The 20577-nt window shown below is 43.1% G+C and overlaps 1 protein-coding gene across 4 annotated transcripts in view; it reads left to right on the forward strand.

The window, feature by feature from the left end:
- The window catches only part of LOC122673830 (phosphatidylcholine translocator ABCB4), a 70974-nt gene that overhangs the window by 47805 nt on the left and 2592 nt on the right, over positions 1–20577 (forward strand). For all 4 annotated transcript variants that reach the window (XM_043871722.1, XM_043871721.1, XM_043871723.1 and 1 more), the window contains 8 exons: positions 1503–1580; positions 3187–3270; positions 4512–4715; positions 8521–8621; positions 10152–10292; positions 13553–13709; positions 15179–15376; positions 17044–17250. In XM_043871722.1, the coding sequence (XP_043727657.1) occupies positions 1503–1580; positions 3187–3270; positions 4512–4715; positions 8521–8621; positions 10152–10292; positions 13553–13709; positions 15179–15376; positions 17044–17250 (1170 nt within the window). The remainder of the gene's footprint in view (positions 1–1502; positions 1581–3186; positions 3271–4511; positions 4716–8520; positions 8622–10151; positions 10293–13552; positions 13710–15178; positions 15377–17043; positions 17251–20577) is intronic.

Here is a 20577-nt window from a genome sequence, read left to right on the forward strand (position 1 = left end):
AGACCCATCCCAGGGCCCCGGAAGCAAGCCCAGCTGTGGACATCTGGGCTGCTCTCTATAGTTAGAAAGAGGGAAGTGTCCGGCAAGGATGCTGGGAGAAGACAAGTAGACTGACCGTTGGCTGATCTGAGAGCAGGCAGAGCTGTGACGGGGAAGCAGCAAACTCCCTTGGAGCCAGCACTAGAGACATCTGTCTACACCAGGGGTCCCCAGCCTCCAAGATCTAACTCCTGATGATCTGAAGTGAAGCTGATGTAATAATAATAGGAATTAAGTGCACAATAAATTGTAATGCTCTTGCATCATCCCCAAACCATCTCCCCACCCCATCTGTCAAAAAACTGTCTTCCATGAAACTGGTCCCTGATGCCAAAAAGCTTGGGGACCAATTTTTGTTGTTGTTTTTCAGCCACTCATTCATGTCTGACTCTTTGCAACCCCGTGGACTGCAGCATGTCAGGCCTCCCTGTCCTTCACTGTCTCCCAGAGTTTACTCAAACTCATGTCCATTGAGTTGGTGATGCCATTCAACCATCTCATCCTCTGTCACCCTCTTCTCCTCCTGCCTTCAGTCTTTCCCAGCATCAGGGTCTTTTCCAGTGAGTCAGCTCTTTGCATCAGGTGGCCAAAGTATTGGAGCTTCAGTTTCAGCATCAGTCCTTCCAATGAACATTAAGGATGATTTCCTTTAGGATTGACTGGTTTGATCTCCTTGCAGTCCACGGGACTCTCATGAGCCTTCTCCAGCAACATAAGTCAAAAGTATCAATTCTTTGGCACTCAGCCTTATTTATGGTCCACCTCTCACATCCATACATGACTACTGGAAAAACCATAGCTTTGACTAGATGGACCTTTGTTGGCAAAGTGATGTCTCTGTAGACTACAGGAGCCAAAATTCATCCCCGCATAGAATTTTGTTACTTGCATTGGAGACCGTTTTGCTTCAAGCAATAGGTACACTCTGAAGGTTGTAATTAAGACGGTATTATTCTCACCGAGATGTTGTCCATGAGAGTTTTGAAAAGGAAGTCTCTTTAGAATGGGTCAGAAGCCTATTTCTAAGATACATTTACAGATTTTGGTCTTAGGATTCTATTGCATACCAATGATTTACCAGTATATGAATTTTTTATTTTTGTTTTTTTATGGAAGTGGAGTTGATTTACAATGTTAATTTCTGCTGTACAACAAAATGATTCAGTTACACATATATAAACATTTTAAAATATTCTTTTCCATATGGTTTATCATAGGATACTGAATGTAGTTCTCTTTGCTGTGTAGTAGGTCCTTGCTGTTTATCTATTCCAACTGTAATAGCATACATCTAGTAGCACATGAATTTGAAGTTGGGACTTTGAGTTAGTATCTGATCATAGACTTTGTTACTTGAATAGTTGAGTCATATATAAAGATTATAGAATTCCATGTGAATACACACACTTGTGTCAAAATGCTTGTGATGATTAAGAGAGACAAGAGCCTTTCTTCCTGCCTAGGGCTTCACGTTTGGGAAGGCTGGTGAGATCCTCACCACAAGGCTACGGTCAATGGCTTTTAAAGCGATGTTGAGACAGGTAGGTGTGCGCACCAGGGCAGCATTTTCCTTTCCTTTCGGGCCTCACTCTGCTGCCCTCTGTGCTGTGGGTCCCGGGTGTTCATGCAGGAACTGGTCAGATCCCCGCTAGTTGTACTAGTCCTTCAGCATCCAAAGACCTCTTAGGGTTTTCATGGGAATAGGCTCAGTTTATGTAATAAATAGGGGCTAGTATGTCATGACTTTGGGGGCTTCTTTTGCAACTCCCTCTATCCATGTGGATGCTCTCACTTCAAGGATCTGCCTGTGTTTTCCGGATTCTGTGCAGGTCCTCGGAGTCACTTGAGACACCGGGATGCCTTTCAACAAAGGCAACAATGGTTGGCAGGGTTTCTGCCCAACAGTTGATGCGACTTACTATGGGCGTCACCACGTGTTGATCACTGAGTTTTGTTGGACCTCTTCTTCCATGTCGGTTCACTTGGTTCACTCCAGCGTCACTCGCTATGTCCCAGATGGTGTGCTGGTCTTTGGGACTATCACGTGCATTGTGGGCCCCATCAGGAGGGTGACGCCTAGTACAGGACTCGTGGGAAGATGTGCAGGCATGAATTCTCTATTTTATAGAGAAGGCTTTAAGAGAGGGCCAGAATATTATCCATGTAGTTGACAGGAATGGATGACATTCTGGTTCACAGGAGGGCACAGGGCTGGTATCATATTCTGTGCAAGACTTTTTTCAGTGTCTTTTAAACTCTTGCTATGTAGGGAAAATTATTTTATATGAAACTAAAAGATTCTGTGGATGAGGGGCATATAATTAAAATCATATCTAAGACTTTAAATTTTTTAAAATTTATTTCTTTCTTTATTTTTGGTGGCACTGAGTCTTCATTGCTGTTCAGGGTTTTCTCTAGTTGCTGCAAGAGGGGCCTCCTCTCGAGTTGTGGTGCGTGGGCTTCTTGTGTCTCAGTGCATGGCCTCTGGGGCACACACGGCTTCAGTAGTTGGGGCTCCCGGACTCTAGAGCACAGGCTCAATAGTTGAGGTGCACAGGCTTCACGTTGACCCACAGCATGTGGGATCTTCTTGGGCCAGGGATCAAACTTGTCTCCTGCATTGGAAGGTGGATTCTTTACCACTGAGCCACCATGGAAGCCCTAAGATAGACTCTTTCATCCTGGCTTCAAATAAACACAACAAAACATGGTGAGAAACCAGGGCTGATGATCTCATGCCTAGAATTTAGAAGAAAGAGCCATGTTCAGCCCAGCTCCGCCACCCTTTATGAGCGGAGTGGCCCCCTCGGGGAGCAGGTGTTGGGAGCACAGGTTTGAGGAGTGGGTGGGTGGACCCGCAGGCACCGCGGTCTCCGGTGAAGCTGGCGGTGAGCTTGGCTGCCATCTGGATAAGCCCCGCACCCATGGTGTGCTTTCCGGGCACAGCTGGGAGGAGTCCTGTGGGCTCCCAGTGTGTGTTCAGGGCAGGGACCCGGGCTCCCCGCCACATGGGAGGTCTCCCCTAAACTCCAACAGCCAAGTTCAGAGTGGGTACTTCCTCAGCACTGAGAGTTTGAGATGTTTCACCCTATTTTTCTCTGCTTGTTTTAATCTGGAACTAATTTAAAGGTGTATCGTGTGCCTTAGGACATGAGCTGGTTTGATGATCATAAAAACAGTACTGGTGCACTTTCTACAAGACTTGCAATGGATGCCTCGCAAGTCCAAGGGGTATGTAGACCTCATTCTACTACTGTTTTTCTTTGACTTGGTCTGGGAGAAACATATGGCATAGCTGCCACCTTTAAACTGTCTCAGCTGCAAATAACAGAAAACTCAAACTGGCCTGAACAACAAAGAGGAAGGTAAGACTTCAGGACTGATGGATCCATTGGCTCACAAGTGTCCAAAAGGACCCAGGACTCTGTTGACTCTGAGCAGCTTTCAGTCCTCAGAATTGGCTTCACCCTGAGGCTCCTTCCCTTGTGGCCACAAGGTGGCTTCTGGGAGCAACCGGAGCTATAAGCTTCCTTGTTTTTCATCCAATGGAAGAGAAGGCATACCTGGACCTCAACCGCCAAACAAACACCCTTCCTTTAAATCTAACTTAGATTAATTTGGGCCGCATACCCAACACTGAACCAATAACTGGTTCCAGAGGGTGTCGCCCTCTCCCTGGCTTTTGCCCCCAGCCTTGGAGCTGAGGCCTGTTACACAAAGCCCATTGCTTCTACACAATGCAAGATGTCACCTGTGATGTCCCTATGACATCCCTTGTTTTCTGATTGGTGGAAACAGTACTTCATCATTATAAAGGTTTTCCAGGGGATGGTCTCTTAGGATCTGTACCCTTTGCAACTGATGGTCTCTTGGAGCTCATGAGCCTCCCTCTTATACATGTGAAGCAAACAGGCTTTTAAAATGACCAGAGTGTCTGAGGTTTATTTCCTCTTTAAACGTTGCCTTCAGGAAAAAGTGTATGTGCCCCATAGCCTCTCCCCAAAGCAGAGCAGTGATGACCTGGCTCTGTGATGCTGAATCCATGTGGTCAGGAAAGGAGTGACAGCTGAAAGGCACAGCCAGAGAATAAGCGGCAGAGCCTCCCAAGTGATGCGTGAGACTACTCTGGGCACCTGACGCGAAGAGCCGACTCATAGAAAAGACCCTGATGCTGCGTAAGATTAAGGACAGGAGGAGAAGAGGGTGACAGACAGACATGAGTATGAGCAAACTCTGGGAGATAGTGAACAACAGGGAAGCCTGGCATGCTGCAGTCCATGGGGTCGCAAAAGAGTTGGCCACGACTGAGCAACTAAACAATAACAACAATCTTGGGTTTATTGTAATGAACGAGAGCAAATGTTAGCACAGGCATGAATCCCTGTCTCATGGTTCTGGCCAGGAGGCTGAAGGCTGTAGCTCATAGATCTGCAACTTCAACTACAGCTCCCTCTCTTCTTTTGCTCATCCAGGCCACTGGGACCAGGTTGGCTCTGATTGCACAGAATACGGCTAACCTTGGAACTGGTATTATCATAGCATTCATCTACGGTTGGCAATTAACCCTTTTGCTGTTATCGGTTGTTCCAATTATTGCTGTATCAGGAATTGTTGAAATGAAATTGCTGGCTGGAAATGCCAAAAGAGATAAAAAGGAACTGGAAACTGCTGGAAAGGTGGGTCAAATAAGGCTTCAGTGGATATAAGTATGGTTGTTAAGACATGGGTTTTATTTGATTGATTTGTTACAACATGCATGTTTTGATAATGTTAGTGCTCCCTACAACTAATAGTGGTCAATATTGAGTATGAAATATCTTATTGTGTCAATGCCTAGAACTTGAAAATGGGACAATTAATGTAAAACTTTTAGCATATAGAAAGTGCTATATTCAGAGAATTTCTGAGCTTTCAGAGCTTGTTTTACCTTTTACTTTGTACAATGATGCCATTGTTAGGACAAAGGTTACCCCTGTTTTACAGATGAAGAGTCCTTAAGGCAGAGAAATAGAAGTGTATTGTTTTAAGTAGACAGTCCTGTTCTTCTTGGTTGTGATTTCTGTAGTTAAGCTAGGCAGCCACCAGAGGGCAGTAATGCTCAGATTTGTGATTCTAATTGTAATGGCAATTGAGCACACACTTAAACTTGGACCGACCTTTGAGCCAGTTATTGTTCTACGTATTTACATGTTCCAACTCATCCTCACAAGAATCCTATGAGTCAAGTACTAATGTTTTGCCAATTTTACAAATGCGGAACTCAAGAATGAAACAAGTTAAAGGCATGGCTGGGATTCAAGTCCTGGTCTATTTCAAAGTTCTTTACTATATAGCCTCTTCGTATGGGTTTAAATGTGTCTAAACCTACATTTTATTTAGACGTACATGTATTTAAATGTTAAATGTAGACAACAACCAGGAATTTTTTTTTTATCCTTACTTATGTAAATATTATGCTATACTGAAACATTAAGAGGTGAAGAAATAGTGAAAATTGTGATGTAGTTTCTACAGCACAGCATTTGCAAAGCCTTTTCACAGACAATACTGCCCAGGCCTTAATACAGTTATGGTTGCTCGAGGTGGGGCAGATAGCATGTCTCGCTCATGGGGAAGAAAAGCAGTCAGCATGATCCCCAGACTTCAGCTCTCGTATCCAGAGTCCTGGAAGACCTCTTGGCTGCTGGCTGTGGCTTCTTTATGGCGTCATTTCCTTGTTTGTCGCCACTAAAAACCACCCCACAGTGTTTGTTCCCTTTCTCCCGAACCCTACTGCTTTTCACATTTCAGAAGGGAAATTGTCATTTTTCTTAGACCAGTTACATGGAAGAAAAGATCTTAAATCTAGTTGATAGAGCCTCACTTCTGTTAAAAATGGCCAATGACACTGAAAGTAGCCAGAGTTTTCTGGCAGTAGTAGGGCGGTTAGGATGGAACAGCTTGGCAAACAAAACGCCATCTTGGATCATCCGTCCTGGCCTTGTAGCCACTCGGTATATCACACTGGAGAAGATCCCCCACTCCTCTGGCCCTCAGTTTTCACTTATGTAACGTGAGAAATTGTACCAGATAATGTCCCAGGTTCCTTTCAGCTACTACTCTGTCGTTTCAGGCATCAGAGGATGAACAACTCACATTGACCAGTCTGAAATATTTTTAGTAGCTATTTTAACCTCATAAGGGTTTTTGGTTTTTTTTTTTTAACGAGAGGTTAGAAATTGTAAATACTAATTATCAGCAATTCAATCATATTTCAATTTGGTTTACTCTGTCAACTCCTGATTAACCCAAAATGAGGGTTAGAAAGGTCTTGGAATCTCTGCCGCGCCCCACCCCCCCCCACCCCGCCCTCTGCTCTTCTGCCACATCACTGTTTTTTGGTGTTTTTTTAAAGTTCTCATTGACATGTGTGCAGATTAGTCATGGTTCAGGAACATGGGGACTTGGGATAATTTCCCATTTTCATTTTCCAGAAAAGGCTTAGTAATGAGGGTGTTGGTTGCTGGACTGGAAAGAGGGGAGGGAGGCTGTTTAGTCACCCTCTTGACTCAGGCCCTGCCTGCTGACTGAGATAAGGGGCCTGCTGAACCAGAATGAACCCTGGAAGCACTTAATCCAGGGACCAGAAAACGAGAAGTTGGGTGGAAAGTCCTAACAACTAGTTTCTCCTTGTGTCAATTACAAAGCAGGGAAAGTAGAAGAGCATAATGGGTTAAGAGCAGGGACTTGGTATCAAACAGCCTGGTAGGGAATCCTGTCCCGCCTCCTCATGAACTCTGGAGCCTTCGTTCCCTCACCTGTGCAAAAAGGAATAAGAACATGGGCCTCACAGGGTTGTCACATGAGGTAATATCTGGCACAGAGTAAAAGCCAATCTGTATTGTCTATTCAGGGGCTTCCAAGATGGTTTAGCGGTAGAGAATCCACCTGCAACTCGGGAGATGCAGGAGATGTGGGTTGGGAAGATTCCCTGGAGGAGGAAATGGCAACCCACTCCAGTATTCTTGCCTGGGAAATCCCATGGACAGAGGAGCCGGGCAGGCTACAGTCCATGGGGTCACACAGAGTCAGACACGACTGAGCACATTCTCTATTCCGGCTGTGATTGCTGTTAGGTGTTTCATTTATAATAAAGATAAAAGGCTCTTCGGCTTGAAGTATTGAATATCTTTCTTTTATCAGGTTCCAGAAGCTGAGAACTGAGATAGAAGTCTCCAACCTAAGATTTCGTTTTAGATTTTTGTCTCATGCTCCTTGTGCCAATGGTTTAGATGAGTCAACTGCAGAACTCTGATTTAGGCTAAATAGCAGAGTCACAGACAATTAACTTCAATCAGGGGTGGTTTAGCTGTCACAGTCAGAAAACTGCTCTGGCGGGTTTGGGTCAAAGGGTTTGCTATAAGCACATGCAGGAGTGAGGGGAACACCGACAGCTGATAGTAACTGCAGGACCCCCAGCAGCTCCTCTCTTAGAGCCACTAGCTCTCTCATCTCTGAGTCTGTTCAGACATTTGTTCTGTTCCTCAGTCACTGAATATTCAGGCCAGCTTCCTACACACGCTCTGGTGACCTTAACCTCTGTATCTGCAGGCCCTCCCAAGTCACAGAGTTGCCTTCAAGTGCAGAAACTAAATCCAAGTGGCGTAAATCAGTCAGATGTCTGTCTTGGTTTCATCATTAAGGCCAGGTCGTAGTGTTTACAATTGGAATGTTCTCAAATGAGGATAAGCATTTTCTTTCCTAAGAAGCAGTGTACCTTAGGGAAGAAATGATTGCATCTTCAGTAGGCTCTTAGAAATCACTTGGGGTTTCCCAGGTGGCTCAGTGATAAAGAACCCACCTGCCAACACAGGAGACATAAGAGATGCAGGTTTGATCCCTGAGTGCGGAAGATCCCCTGGAGGAAGAAATGGCAACCCACTCCAGGATTTTTGCCTGGAGAATCCCGTGGTTAGAGGAGCCTGGTGGGCTACAGTCCATGGGGTCTCAGAGAGTCGGACATGACTAAAGGACTTAGCATGATTATCTCTTCTAAGATCCTACCCTATAAAGAAAGCGAAGTCACACAGGGGTTTGACTAAAGCCAGTCAAGTAACTGCCTGGTGGCAAGGCTGGGAACAGAATTTGGTTTCATGTCCAGACCACTGTTCGTGCCCTAAGATGATCTGTCTCTCAGCCTAGGGCATAGGAAGGCTTGCCCACCATACATAATAGCGCAACCAGTGGGGCTTTGAAGATGCCCCAGGTTTCTCACAGAGCTTGTCTTGAATAACACATTATGCCCATGCTCTACAAACTGAAGGAATAGAAAACTCCTCAATGGAAACTTTGGAGTTCTTTGGACAGAGCCCTGAGACTTATTTATATATATTATATATATAATAAATACATGTATATTTATCATTTATTTCAGAAGTAGTATTATTTATTATTTCAGAAGTAAAAGCCCCACTTCTAATCAAGGTCTGTTCTATGTTACAGATTGCAACAGAGGCAATAGAAAATATTAGGACAGTCGTGTCCTTGACCCAGGAAAGAAAATTTGAATCCATGTATGTTGAAAAATTGTATGGAGCTTACAGGTAATGAGCATATGATTGTTACTAAGAACCTAGTATTATTGATTGCAATTTTTAGGCTGAATTTTTGATTGCAGTTTTTATTGCTGCTGCAAATAATGATATGATTATAAGGATGGCCTTTTTTCAATAATTATCTCACTGAAAACAAGTAATTTTTTGATGCAGTTGGACTATAAGATTGGATTTTTACATCTCATAAAATAGTATGATTCGGTCTCTGAGAGCTAACAGGAACAGAGGGCTGCACAAGTACTTTTTTTTTTTTTTTTTAACCAGTGCAGGCAACATAAACAACCCATCTGGTGATTCAGGGTAAACATTCTTTTAGGCAGTTGCTCAAGCCTTTATTTTCTTTGGATTGTGTAAGACTAAACCAAAGATGAGACTTGCTTTGGGGTTAAAGTGTTTCCATTGTTTTCTGGATGAGGGCCAGATCCATCCTATCCTGAAAACAAAGACACAGTCTGTTTCTCTCCTTTATTCTTGAGCAACTCAACAAGTCTCCAGCATCTGTTTGCCACTTGTTTCCAACTAGGGCCCCTTCTCATGAATGGATATATTTTAGCACTAACAGACCTGAACACAAGCTGAATCGCAACTTTGTGGACTAGAACAGTGGTTTTGAACACTTACATATTTGGACAGAGATAGTTGTGAATTTCTCAGTGTATCCACCTTCTTAGCTATGTATACTTCATGTAGCGACGTTTTTCTGTCCCTTTGATGTTTGACATACATGTCAGTAGCACTGTAAATTGTTCAGTAACATTAAGTATTGTAATACTGCTTACAGCACATAAGTCAAACTAGCCAAATAAGTAATACTTTGAATTTTCCCTCTTACCAAGTGCCTTCCTTCTAATCTGAAAGTAAATAAATTACTGTTCTTTTGGAGGATTTAGAATAATGAAGTGTAATAAAGTAGCGAAACTAGTCGTAGAGGATAGCATGAGGTCTAATTAGAAATGGTGTAGAACAAATTGTGCTGGGGCTGGTGGGATCCAGTTCCAGGAAGAAGTTCTGATGTGCCTGTGTAGATCTCGTTGACCCTACTTTTCCAAATCCAAAACATGAACAGACTATAATCCAAAACATAAGAGACTATAACTAGTCACAGAAGACGAGATAATATTAGACAATCGAATTTAGATCATTCAAGCTTCAGTCTTAACTCTGACATCCTTTATTTTTGACACAACAATCATGTTTATATCATGTGTTGAAGGTCTGAATTACTAGATATTCATGTGTAATAAGAATAGCAACTATCATTTGAACATCCACTGTGAGCTAGGTACTGTGCTAGACATTTATATTGTGTATTTAGATCTCAAAGCAGTTTTGTATATCCTGGTTATCCCCCTCTTACAAATCAGAAAGCTGATATAGAGAGAGGTTAAATCACCTCCTCTGATTATAATTGGGAGCAAAACTTAACAGGTAGACTAAACTTAGAAGCTGTGCTGTTTGTATAACCCAGTGTTAAAGAGACTGAAGAGATGGTTACAGATATACTAATCTGCTTTTCAGGAATTCTGTGCGGAAGGCACATGTCTATGGGATTAGTTTTAGTATTTCACAAGCATTTATGTATTTTTCCTATGCTGGTTGTTTTCGATTTGGTGCCTATCTCATCGTAAATGGACACATGCGCTTCAGAGATGTTATTCTGTAAGTAATTTTTTTTTTAAGTTTATTGACATTATTCCATAATAGAGCTTCAGCAGGTCTATGCAAAAGTTTGTAGTAGACTGAAAAACTAATTTATGATGAAGCCAGAGAGTTGAATCTACTCCAAAAATTGGACGTTGTCAGTACTCCAAGGGTAGTTTCATTTATCGAGTGGACTGAAGTCAGCCAAGCTAGTGTACACAATCATAAACCAGACTTCTAGTAATACATAGAAGGACAGGAGGATAGCCAGTATTCTCAATGTGGAAATAAAACATAATTAGAAAACTTCAAGAGGTTAAATAGCTTACTATTTATGGGCAACCAAAGATGGCCTTGCCAGTGGGGTAGGAATGCATGACTGAAATCTGGGAAAGACTCTCTTCCCAGGTCAGACCTGGGATGACCCTGCCCCCTCTTGCCTCTTCGCCTTCCTGTTGTCTTGGTTTCCAAGGCTAACCAATGGTCTTTCAAAATATGCCAAATACATTCAATTAGGTTGCAGTCTAGTCTTGCCAAGGGGAAGCTATTCTTTTAGGATCACTTGGCATATTTCTGGTGTGATGGGATGATTTTTAAAGCAGTAGCAAACAACTTAAAAAAAAAAAAAAAACAGGGTCAAGACAGACAAAGTGAAAGAGTTTACAAGCTGTTCTTTTGTTTTCATCCAAAATTAAAATAACCATGAAAAAGAAATATGTATCTTTGCATCAGTCAGGATCCTAGCAGGGACAAATGGTCTTGCAAAGTACGGGGTCTCTCTAATTGGGACAGTAGCATTGACACATATAAATTACCATGTATAAAACAGCTAGCTAGTGGGAAGCTGCCCTATAGCACAGGCAGCTCAGCTCAGGACTCTGTGATGAGCTAGAGGGGAGGGACAGGGTGGAGGAGGGAGCTCAAGAGAGAGGGGGTACATGTCTACTTAGAACTAATTCACACTGTTGTACAGCAGAAATTAACACGACATTGTAAGGCAATTATCCTGCAGTTAAAACAATGAAGGGTCTGTTTTTAAAGGTGTGAGAGATATCGAGGTCAGCAGTGCCTAGCTAGGAACCATCAAGATGTTCAGTTCAGTTCAGTTCAGTTCAGTCGCTCAGTCGTGTCCGACTCTTTGCGACCCCATGAATCGCAGCACGCCAGGCCTCCCTGTCCATCACCAACTCCTGGAGTTTACTCAAACTCATGCCCATTGAGTCGGTGATGCCATCCAGCCATCTCATCCTCCTTCATCCCCTTCTCCTCCTGCCCCCAATCCCTCCCAGCATCAGGGTCTTTTCCAAGATGTTACTTAAGCCTAAAGGGCAAGAAGAGGGAGGGATTTTCAGAACCCAGCACGCGGTCCGGGGGGACCACCACAACTATCCACCAGAAAAGGGGCCAACACAACAAATGCCCTGGCCCCTCTCCTCCAGCCTCCATCCCTACTGTGCTGGTCCTTGCCAAATGCCATCAGGAGCCAGAGGAACAGGAAACCTTTCGATGCAGACCCTGTAGGTCAGCCTTTAAGGCACAGAGGAAGGAGGATGGTGTCAGGTAGAGATGGAGAGTAGAAAGTGGTTTCAGAGAGACAGATGCGAACAGCCAGTTGGGAATTACCACTTGGAGTATGCATACTGTCTAGAAAAACACCATCGAAGAAATTGGCCCTGCTTTTGAAAGCTGTCTTATTTTTATCTTTAAAACGTTAAATTCTGGGTAATTGGAAGATAGCCTTTAAAGTCTTTCATACTAAGGCTGCATGGCAGGCTCTATAGGAAGGTCAGGCAGCGAGCTACGGGTGAGCTGTTCATCTCTCTCTGAAAATTTGATTTTTGGTAATCAACCTTCTCACGTACTTACGTGAATACTCTACCCACCATCCCCAGCCTCGTGTACTTAAAACACACTTTAATAATTAGGTTTACACTTTGCTGCACAGCAATACTTAATTCAGTCTTGTAAATCAATTATACTTCAATTTTTTAAAAAGAATTTAAAAATAGAAAAAAATTAACTTACAAGCCAAAACAAGAAGCCAAGTGCCATGATACCCAGCCCAGAATTATCTAATCCGTATCAGGGTACAGAAGCAAAGCAGAGACGATTCAGTGCATGGAGTTTGATTCAATTTGATTCAGGTGTTTTCAAGCTTGTGGAACTTTAGTCTCACTTATTTGAATGTAGCTCAAAGAGACAAAACAATACAAACAGCTTGAAAAAAAAAAACTTAGAAGTTTGGGGGAAATTTTTTTTAAGTTCTCCATTATTATTAGAGATCTTCCTACTCTCCTCTTTCTTTGGGGAGCTCTGATGCCAGAAGTAAATAGCTTTGTAAATGGCACTAATTGTAAAGAACCCACCTGCCAATTCAGGAGACATTAAGGGATGAAGTTTCGATCGATGGGTCAGGAAGATCTGGAGGAAGGCACAGCAGTCCACTCCAGTGTTCTTGCCTTGAGAATCCCATGGACAGAGGAGCCTGGTGGGCTGTGGGGTCACAAAGATTCAGACACGACTGAGCGACTGAGCATGCACATGCAGATCTCAGGATCTTTAGTTCTTCCTAGATTTTATCATCCATATCCACTCTCTGAATTGGAGAATAGACCTTTAGGTTAAGAGGATTGCTTTTTGAGGGTTGTAGCAATAGATATTTTACTTATAAGAGAAAAGCTGTTTGTAGTAAAGGCTTATTTTGCCTAGTAAGAATTCTTTAAGCATAGTGCCGATGATTATCATTTGCCCAGCGGAGAGGTGGGGAGTGGGGGTGTGGAAGTCACTGTCTGGAGGTCAGGGCTGTAGAGTTGGGAGGAAGTCTCACTCCTGATCTGGTCCTGTTCAAGTCCCTTCAGCACCCAGAGCTCCAGTTCCCTCAACTCCAAACAGGGTAAGCAGCTAATCAGTAGAATTACCTGAGAATTATCAGTAGAATCATCACAACTCTGATTGTCTGATCAGCAACTTCTGGAGAGAGAAGGACTTTACAAAGGTCCATGAAATCCAGGAAATGAGAAGTCCTGAAGGAAGTCAGAGCATGCTTAGTTGTGTCCAATTCTTCGTGACCCTGTGGACTGCCACACGCCAGGCTTCCCTGTTCACTATCTCCCAGAGTTTGCTCAAGCTCATGTCCGTTGAATCGGTGATGCCATCCAACCATCTCATCCTCTGTCATCCCTTTCTCCTCCTGCCCTCAGTCTGCCAGCATCAGGGTCTTTGCCAGTGAGTCAGCTCTTATATAAACTAATTTTCAAAATCCCTCTGCTTCCATCTAGGGTGTTCTCAGCGATTGTGTTGGGCGCCGTGGCTCTAGGACATGCTAGTTCCTTCGCTCCAGACTATGCTAAAGCCAAGCTGTCTGCAGCCCACTTATTCAAGCTGTTTGAAAGACAACCCTTGATTGACAGCCACAGTGAGGAAGGCCTGAGGCCCGTGAGTTCCTTGCTGTCTCATGAGCACTTGGTTGATTTTTTCCTCAAGGTTTTCTGTCTGCTAGATCATGTCGACTGGAAAAAAAAAAAAGCACAATGTGAGAGTTGTGAGTTAAGTTTTATTTGGGGCAAAATGAGGCCAATAGCCGGGAGACAGCATCTCAGATAGCTCTGAGAGACTGCTCCACAGTTTTCCATTTGATTTTACTGAAGGGGGTACCTGCCGTCAGGCACACATTTTGGCAGAGGTTTTCTGGTAGTCACAAGTAACAGATGTTTCTGCTAATGGTTTTAGTGCTTTTCTAGTTACGAGAAGATGCAAGAAACTGGGTTCATAAAATTTTCTCCTGAAAATGTCTGTCTGCAGGCCTGTTCTGCCGGTGTTTTCCCAGAGCACAGGGTGCCTCATTCCTGATCTCTGCCTTGAACCCCTTTCAGGGGGTGTTGAAGGTCAGCAGTTACAGCAGTTTGTGGCTTAGCCCTTGTAGATGAGAGGCAGATGTCAAGTGGCAATCATAACCGCAGGATAAATTTGCAGTGATTACGCTGACATTGACTTCACTAGCTTTGTGATAGTTACAGGGCTAATAATATTTGGCCAACTTTCCCGGCATTTTCAAATTTCATAGGGGGTCGCAAGGATTCAAGTTGAGCACATCAAAAGTTAAAAAAACAACCACCAATTATCCAGATTGTACTAGAACGAAATAATTTCCATGAAAATTGAGTCATTCCTGCAGGGAAGGTATGTGGCTTTAATTTTGTGAGTAACTGCATTAGCAATTTGGCTTTCATCACCTGGTGTAATGGCTGTGTTGTAAATGGTAAGACGGCTACTTTATTCAGCGTAGGAGGAATAAGGCTTTACTGTCTCCACGCTTAGCTCTCGGTGTTCTTTGTATAATACGAGCCACTGCACATTCTAATGTGAAGCAGCTTGGGTAAAGAGATGGGGACTTATGCAACATTTTGGGGACTTTATCATGTAATTCCTGTTATGACAAAATTACTGTGCCGAGTGAGTGACTTAGAGAGGCCACAGGGCTTGAGTTAAGGGCTGTCCCCCAAGACTGCTCTAAATCCCCACGCCTTTGAGCCTTGAGCCGTTGACTTGGCTTCTGCTGCAAAATCATCATGTGGGAACACTAAATATTTGTCTTCAGTGACACAGAAATTTTGAGTTTAGACAACAACGCTATGACTCTCTTTAACCTGAACCCCTGGTTCCCATCTTCATTTTGTATATATGACAACTCTAAAATATGACTCTCTTTAACCTGTAGCCCTGGTTCCCATCTTCATTTTATAACAACTTGCTACCAATACTAACTGGTGCCACCACTTGTACTGAACACAGATTTTATGTTACTCTGCTGTAGTTTCTGTTAAAGCTTCCTTGAATTTATACTTTTTATTCCAATGATTTATCAGACTAATTATAGTAGCAATATAAACATACCTATTTTTTAGGATAAGTTTGAAGGGAATGTGACACTTAATGAAGTCGTGTTCAGCTACCCCAGCCGGCCAAACGTGCCTGTGCTTCGGGGGCTGAGCCTGGAGGTGAAGAAGGGCCAGACGCTGGCCCTGGTGGGCAGCAGCGGCTGCGGGAAGAGCACGGTCGTCCAGCTCCTGGAGCGGTTCTACGATCCCTTGGCTGGCACAGTGGTGAGCATGCTTTCTGAGATCGGTAACCTGATTTAAGGCACTATCGGACAAGACCTATCATCTTAATGAAAAAATGATCACATTCTGTGGATCCGAAACTGGCGCCCACAGTCAGACAAATATATGGGGACAGTATGGTAGAATATCTGGAACTGAGTGGAGTTCAGAGAGGTCTGAGTGTGAAATTGATCTCTACCCCGCCCTGGGCCCTTTGCACCAGCCAGATCCCCCTGCGAGAACACACACTAGCTTCCTGGGTTATAAAGGTAACCACACACTCCTGCCAGAGTTCTGAGCAGATTCCCAGGACTCCCTCCCCTCCCTTCTGCTTGGCCATCTCTCTAGCCCTGAACTTGAAGCTCTCTTTGATCCTTACCTCCGGGCCTCTCACATTTGGCTTTTAGCATTGATGTTGTTGGTGTCTAGCCCCTGGCCCTCTTCAAGCGGAAATGTGGCTCTTACCAATAATGCCTGCATCTCCCATTACCTTGGGATGGTACCCACCGACCTGGTCCAGGGAGCCAACCCCCATGTAGACAGTCACCAGAATGTTAAACCTTCTTGAGTTGTTTCTTTGGGGGAAAATCTTATGTTTCCACTATTACAATTACTATGAAGATATGAATTTGGGCAAACCAGCTCAACAGTGCTCTGCAGGTATGCTATGCTAATCCTCCGGTGGGGATTTCTTTCTTAAAAGGCCAAGACTAGTTGGACTCGTGTGTATTTCTTCACCATGTCCTTTGCACTGTGGAAGCTGTATCCTCACTTAGCACATCACAAGGCTCCTCTAGAAGCATCAGGCCTTCTGCTTCCAGCAAACAAAAAATAAAACCACCACCAAAGATAAAGATACTACTCTTGAGCTTATCCACTTGCAGTTGAACTCTTGTCCTTGTGTGTTAGTCACTCAGTCCTGTCCGACTCTGTGACCCCATGGACTGTAGCCCACCAGCTTCCTCTGTCTATGGAATTTTCCAGGAAAGAATACTGGAGTGGGTTCCCTTTCCCTTCTCCAGGGGATCTTCCCGCCCCAGGGATTGAACTCCAGTCTCCTGCATTGGCAGGCAGATTCTTTGCCATCTGAGCCAACAGTGAGGGTAGGTGAAGACTACTAGTTCTCAGGGGAAAGAGAGGTGAGGGGGGTAAGACAGGAGATAACCAGCTTTCAGAATGTGGGCCCTGCTACTGACCTGCTTTTCCTCCTGGTGTGCCTGGAGATGGGGCACAGCGTCAAAGTGAAAAGGTCAGAGCTGTTCGGCGACAGCAGATACAAGTAGGACACTGAATTGCATGCTTCTTTTTTAAAATTAATAATTTTAATTGGAGGCTAATTACTTTACAATATTGTGGTGAAGGCAGAGGATGGTACACTTGCTGGATGAAGGCAGACAGGAACAGACAGAGTAATGTGGAAAGACAGGGCCAAATGTGCTACCGTTTTCCCAGGTAGAACAAGAAAGGGATGGCTGAGTCACCATAAAAAAATATTTTTGTTGGCTGTGTGGGTCTTACAGGCTCTTACAGTATAAGAGCTTACAGGCTGTGAGGGTTGGTATTTCACAAGCTGCCGACGTCCCTGTGCCACAGTCCTCTTAGTAACGTGCTGTTCAGTTTTTTGTTTGTTTTTTAAGTCCTTCTTACAGTTTGTGGGGTTTGGTTTTCAGCTCCTAGATGGTCACGAAGCAAAGAAGCTCAACATCCAGTGGCTCAGAGCCCAACTTGGAATTGTGTCCCAGGAGCCCATCCTGTTTGATTGCAGCATTGCCGACAACATCGCCTATGGGGACAACAGCCGGCCCGTAACCATGCCTGAAATTGTGAGCGCAGCCAAAGCAGCCAACATCCATCCTTTCATTGAGACCTTGCCCCACGTAAGTGAACTGGTGACTTCCTGGATGAGGTCGGAATCAACTGCAGACTGTGTTCCTCCTCCAGCAGGTCCCAGAGTTCACCTCTGTACTAGCACTGTGACCTTGGACTACACACTGAAGTCCATGATACCAAGTTTCCTTATTGGGAAATGGAAATATTAGTTGTGGTGTTTATCTTGTACCAAGGTCGTGGGAAGTAAGGCGATTGTTAAGTCACCTCAAACTGTTGGTTGTGGGTTGTGTTCGGACTGTAGCCCTGTTTGCTTTATCCCTTATGGCACTTTCTTTTTTTTTTTTTTTCATTTATTTTTATTAGTTGGAGGCTAATTACTTTACAATATTGTAGTGGTTTTTGCGATACATTGACATGAATCGGCCATGGATTTACATGTGTTCCCCATCCCGATCCCCCCTCCCACCTCCCTCCCCATCCCATCCCTCTGGGTCTTCCCAGTGCACCAGCCCTGAGCACTTGTCTCATGCATCCAACCTGGGCTGGTGATCTATTTCACCCTTGATAGTATACTTGTTTCGATGCTGTTCTCTCAGAGCATCCCACCCTCACCTTCTCCCACAGAGTCTAAAAGTCTGTTCTGTACATCTGTGTCTCTTTTTCTGTTTTGCATATTGGGTTATCGTTACCATCTTTTTAACTTCCATATATATGCGTTAGTATACTGTATTGGTCTTTATCTTTCTGGCTTACTTCACTCTGTATAATGGGCTCCAGTTTCATCCATCTCATTAGAACTGATTCAAATGAATTCTTTTTAATGGCTGAGTAATATTCCATTGTGTATATGTACCATAGCTTCCTTATCCATTCATCAGCTGATGGGCATCTAGGTTGCTTCCATGTCCTGGCAATTATAAACAGTGGCACTTTCTTTTTTAATGAAACATTTTATTTTGAGGTAATTACAGATTCACATGCAGTTGTTATGGAATATGGAGATCATATGTACCTTTGACTTAGTTTTCTCCAATGACATCTTGCAAAAGTGATGAGTATTGCAACCATGATACTGATTTGATACAGCCCACTGACCTTACTCAGAATTTGACGGTTTTGCTTGTATCCATTTGTATACATGTGTATTTAGTTCTCTTCACTTTTATTGCATGTGTAGACTCACATCTACTGCTCCAGTCAGGACGTGGAACGTTTTCATCACCACAGATTCCTCATGTTACCTTTCTGTAGACACACCTCTCCTCCTTACCCTCACTCTCCACAACGCTTGGCAGCAAATAAGTGTTCTCCATTTCTGTCATACTTTCAGAATGTTATATAAAGACATGTACAGTATATAACTTCGTGAGATTAGCATTTTCACTCAGCGTAATTCCCTGAAGCTCTTGTGTGTTAACTGTAGTTCATGCCTTTTTATTACTGAATCAGATGGATATATGGTCTGGATGGCCTGCAGGTTTTAAAATTTTTTTATTGGGGTATAATTGGTTTACAATGTTGTGTTAGTTTCAGGTAAACACAAAGTGAATCATATATATATATATATATATATGATGATTATACATTACGTATATGTGTGTCTCCACATACACTCAATTTTAAGATTCTTTTCCCATAGAGGCCATTACAGAGTATTGAGCAGAGTTCCATGTGCTGTACAGTAGGTCATAATTAGTTCTTTTTCATATATAGTGGAGTGTTTCTGTCAATCCCAGTCTCCTAATTTAACATCCTCCTCCCCATTCCTCCCTGGTAACCATGTTTGTTTTCTACATCTGTAACTCTATTTCTGTTTTGCAGAGGAAAGAGAACGTTCCTGTCGCTGTTGGTGGGAATGTAAATTGGTGCGGCCACTGTGGAGAACAGTGTGGTGGTTCCTTAAACTAGAGCTACTGTATGACCTGCAGCTTTTTAAACTAGTCACCTACTGAAGTGTATTGAGATTGTTTCCAGTTAGTCTTTTAAGAGTAAAGCTGCTACAAGTATTTGTGTACAGGTTTTAGTGTGAACCTGAATTTTATTTCTCTGGGATAAATGCCCAGGAGTATAACTGCTAAACCATATGGTAATTGGTTGTTTAATTTTATAAGAAATGGCTAAACAGTTTTCTAAAGTGGTGTTGCTATTTCACATTCCCACCAGCAGGGATGAGGGATATAGTTTGAATCTTTGCCAGCATTTGCTGTTGCAACTGTTTTTTACCATCCTGTTAGGTACACAGTGATATCTTATTGTGATTTTAATTTGCATTTCCTAATGGCAGAGGATGTTGAACATTTTTTATATAGTTATTTGCCATCTATATTTCCTCTGTGATGAAATGTCTTTTCATGTATTTTGCCTATTTTCTAATTGGATTTTTTTTTTTTTTTTTACTGTTGAGTGTTGACAGATTTTTATATGTTCTACTTACTAGTAAGTCCTTTGTTGGAAATGTAGTTTGCAAATATTTTCTCCCAGTTTGTAGCTTATCTTTTTTCATCCTTTTAACAGGGTCTTTTACAAAGCTTAAGTTTTTAATTTTGATGAGGTCCCAGTTCATCCTTTATTTCCTTTTACAGATTGTACTTTTGATGTCAAGTCTGAGAACTCTTTGTCTAGGCCTTGGTCCTAAAGATTTTCTCCACTGTTTATTTTCTAAATTTATGGTTTTACAATTTAGTTTTAATTTCATGCTCCACTTTGAGTTAATTTTGTCATAAGGCTGTTTCTCTTTAGTGTTTTATTTCTTTGGAGAGGACCTGTACTCTCCAATTTCCAGTCCCCAAACACTCCCTATTTGTTACCTCATTTAGTTGCTATCCTCGTTAGTATATAGCATATGTATAGTATATATATATATAGTATATATCCTCGTTAGTATAGTGGTGAGTATCCCCGCCTGTCGCGTGGGAGACTGTGGTTCGAGTCCCCGACGGGCAGGTAACACACCCTTGGGGCTTCTCTGGTGGCTCAGAGGGTAAAGCGCCTGTCTGCAATGTGGGAGACCTGGGTTTGATCCCTGGGTCAGGAAGATCCCCTGGAGAAGGAAACAGCAGCCCACTCCAGTACTCTTGCCTGGAAAATCCCATGGACGGAGGAGCCTGGTAAGCTACAGTCCATGGGGTCACAAAGAGTCAGACACAACTGAGCAACTTCACTTTAGCAGCTGTGGCTATAGCCAAATTGCAGTGAGATCAATACGGATTTGAAAACTAAGGTAAGAATTCAGTGACACAATTTTCTGTTACAAGTAATTTAATCTTATATTGCATGCTATGTATTTTTTTCTCTTGATTACAAATTCCTTAAGGGTAAGAGAGGCAGATTCATTTTTATACTTCCCACAGTTCTACCATAACAGGTAGTCAGTA

Source organism: Cervus elaphus, chromosome 18, assembly GCF_910594005.1.
Source record: "Cervus elaphus chromosome 18, mCerEla1.1, whole genome shotgun sequence".
NCBI lineage: Eukaryota > Metazoa > Chordata > Mammalia > Artiodactyla > Cervidae > Cervus > Cervus elaphus.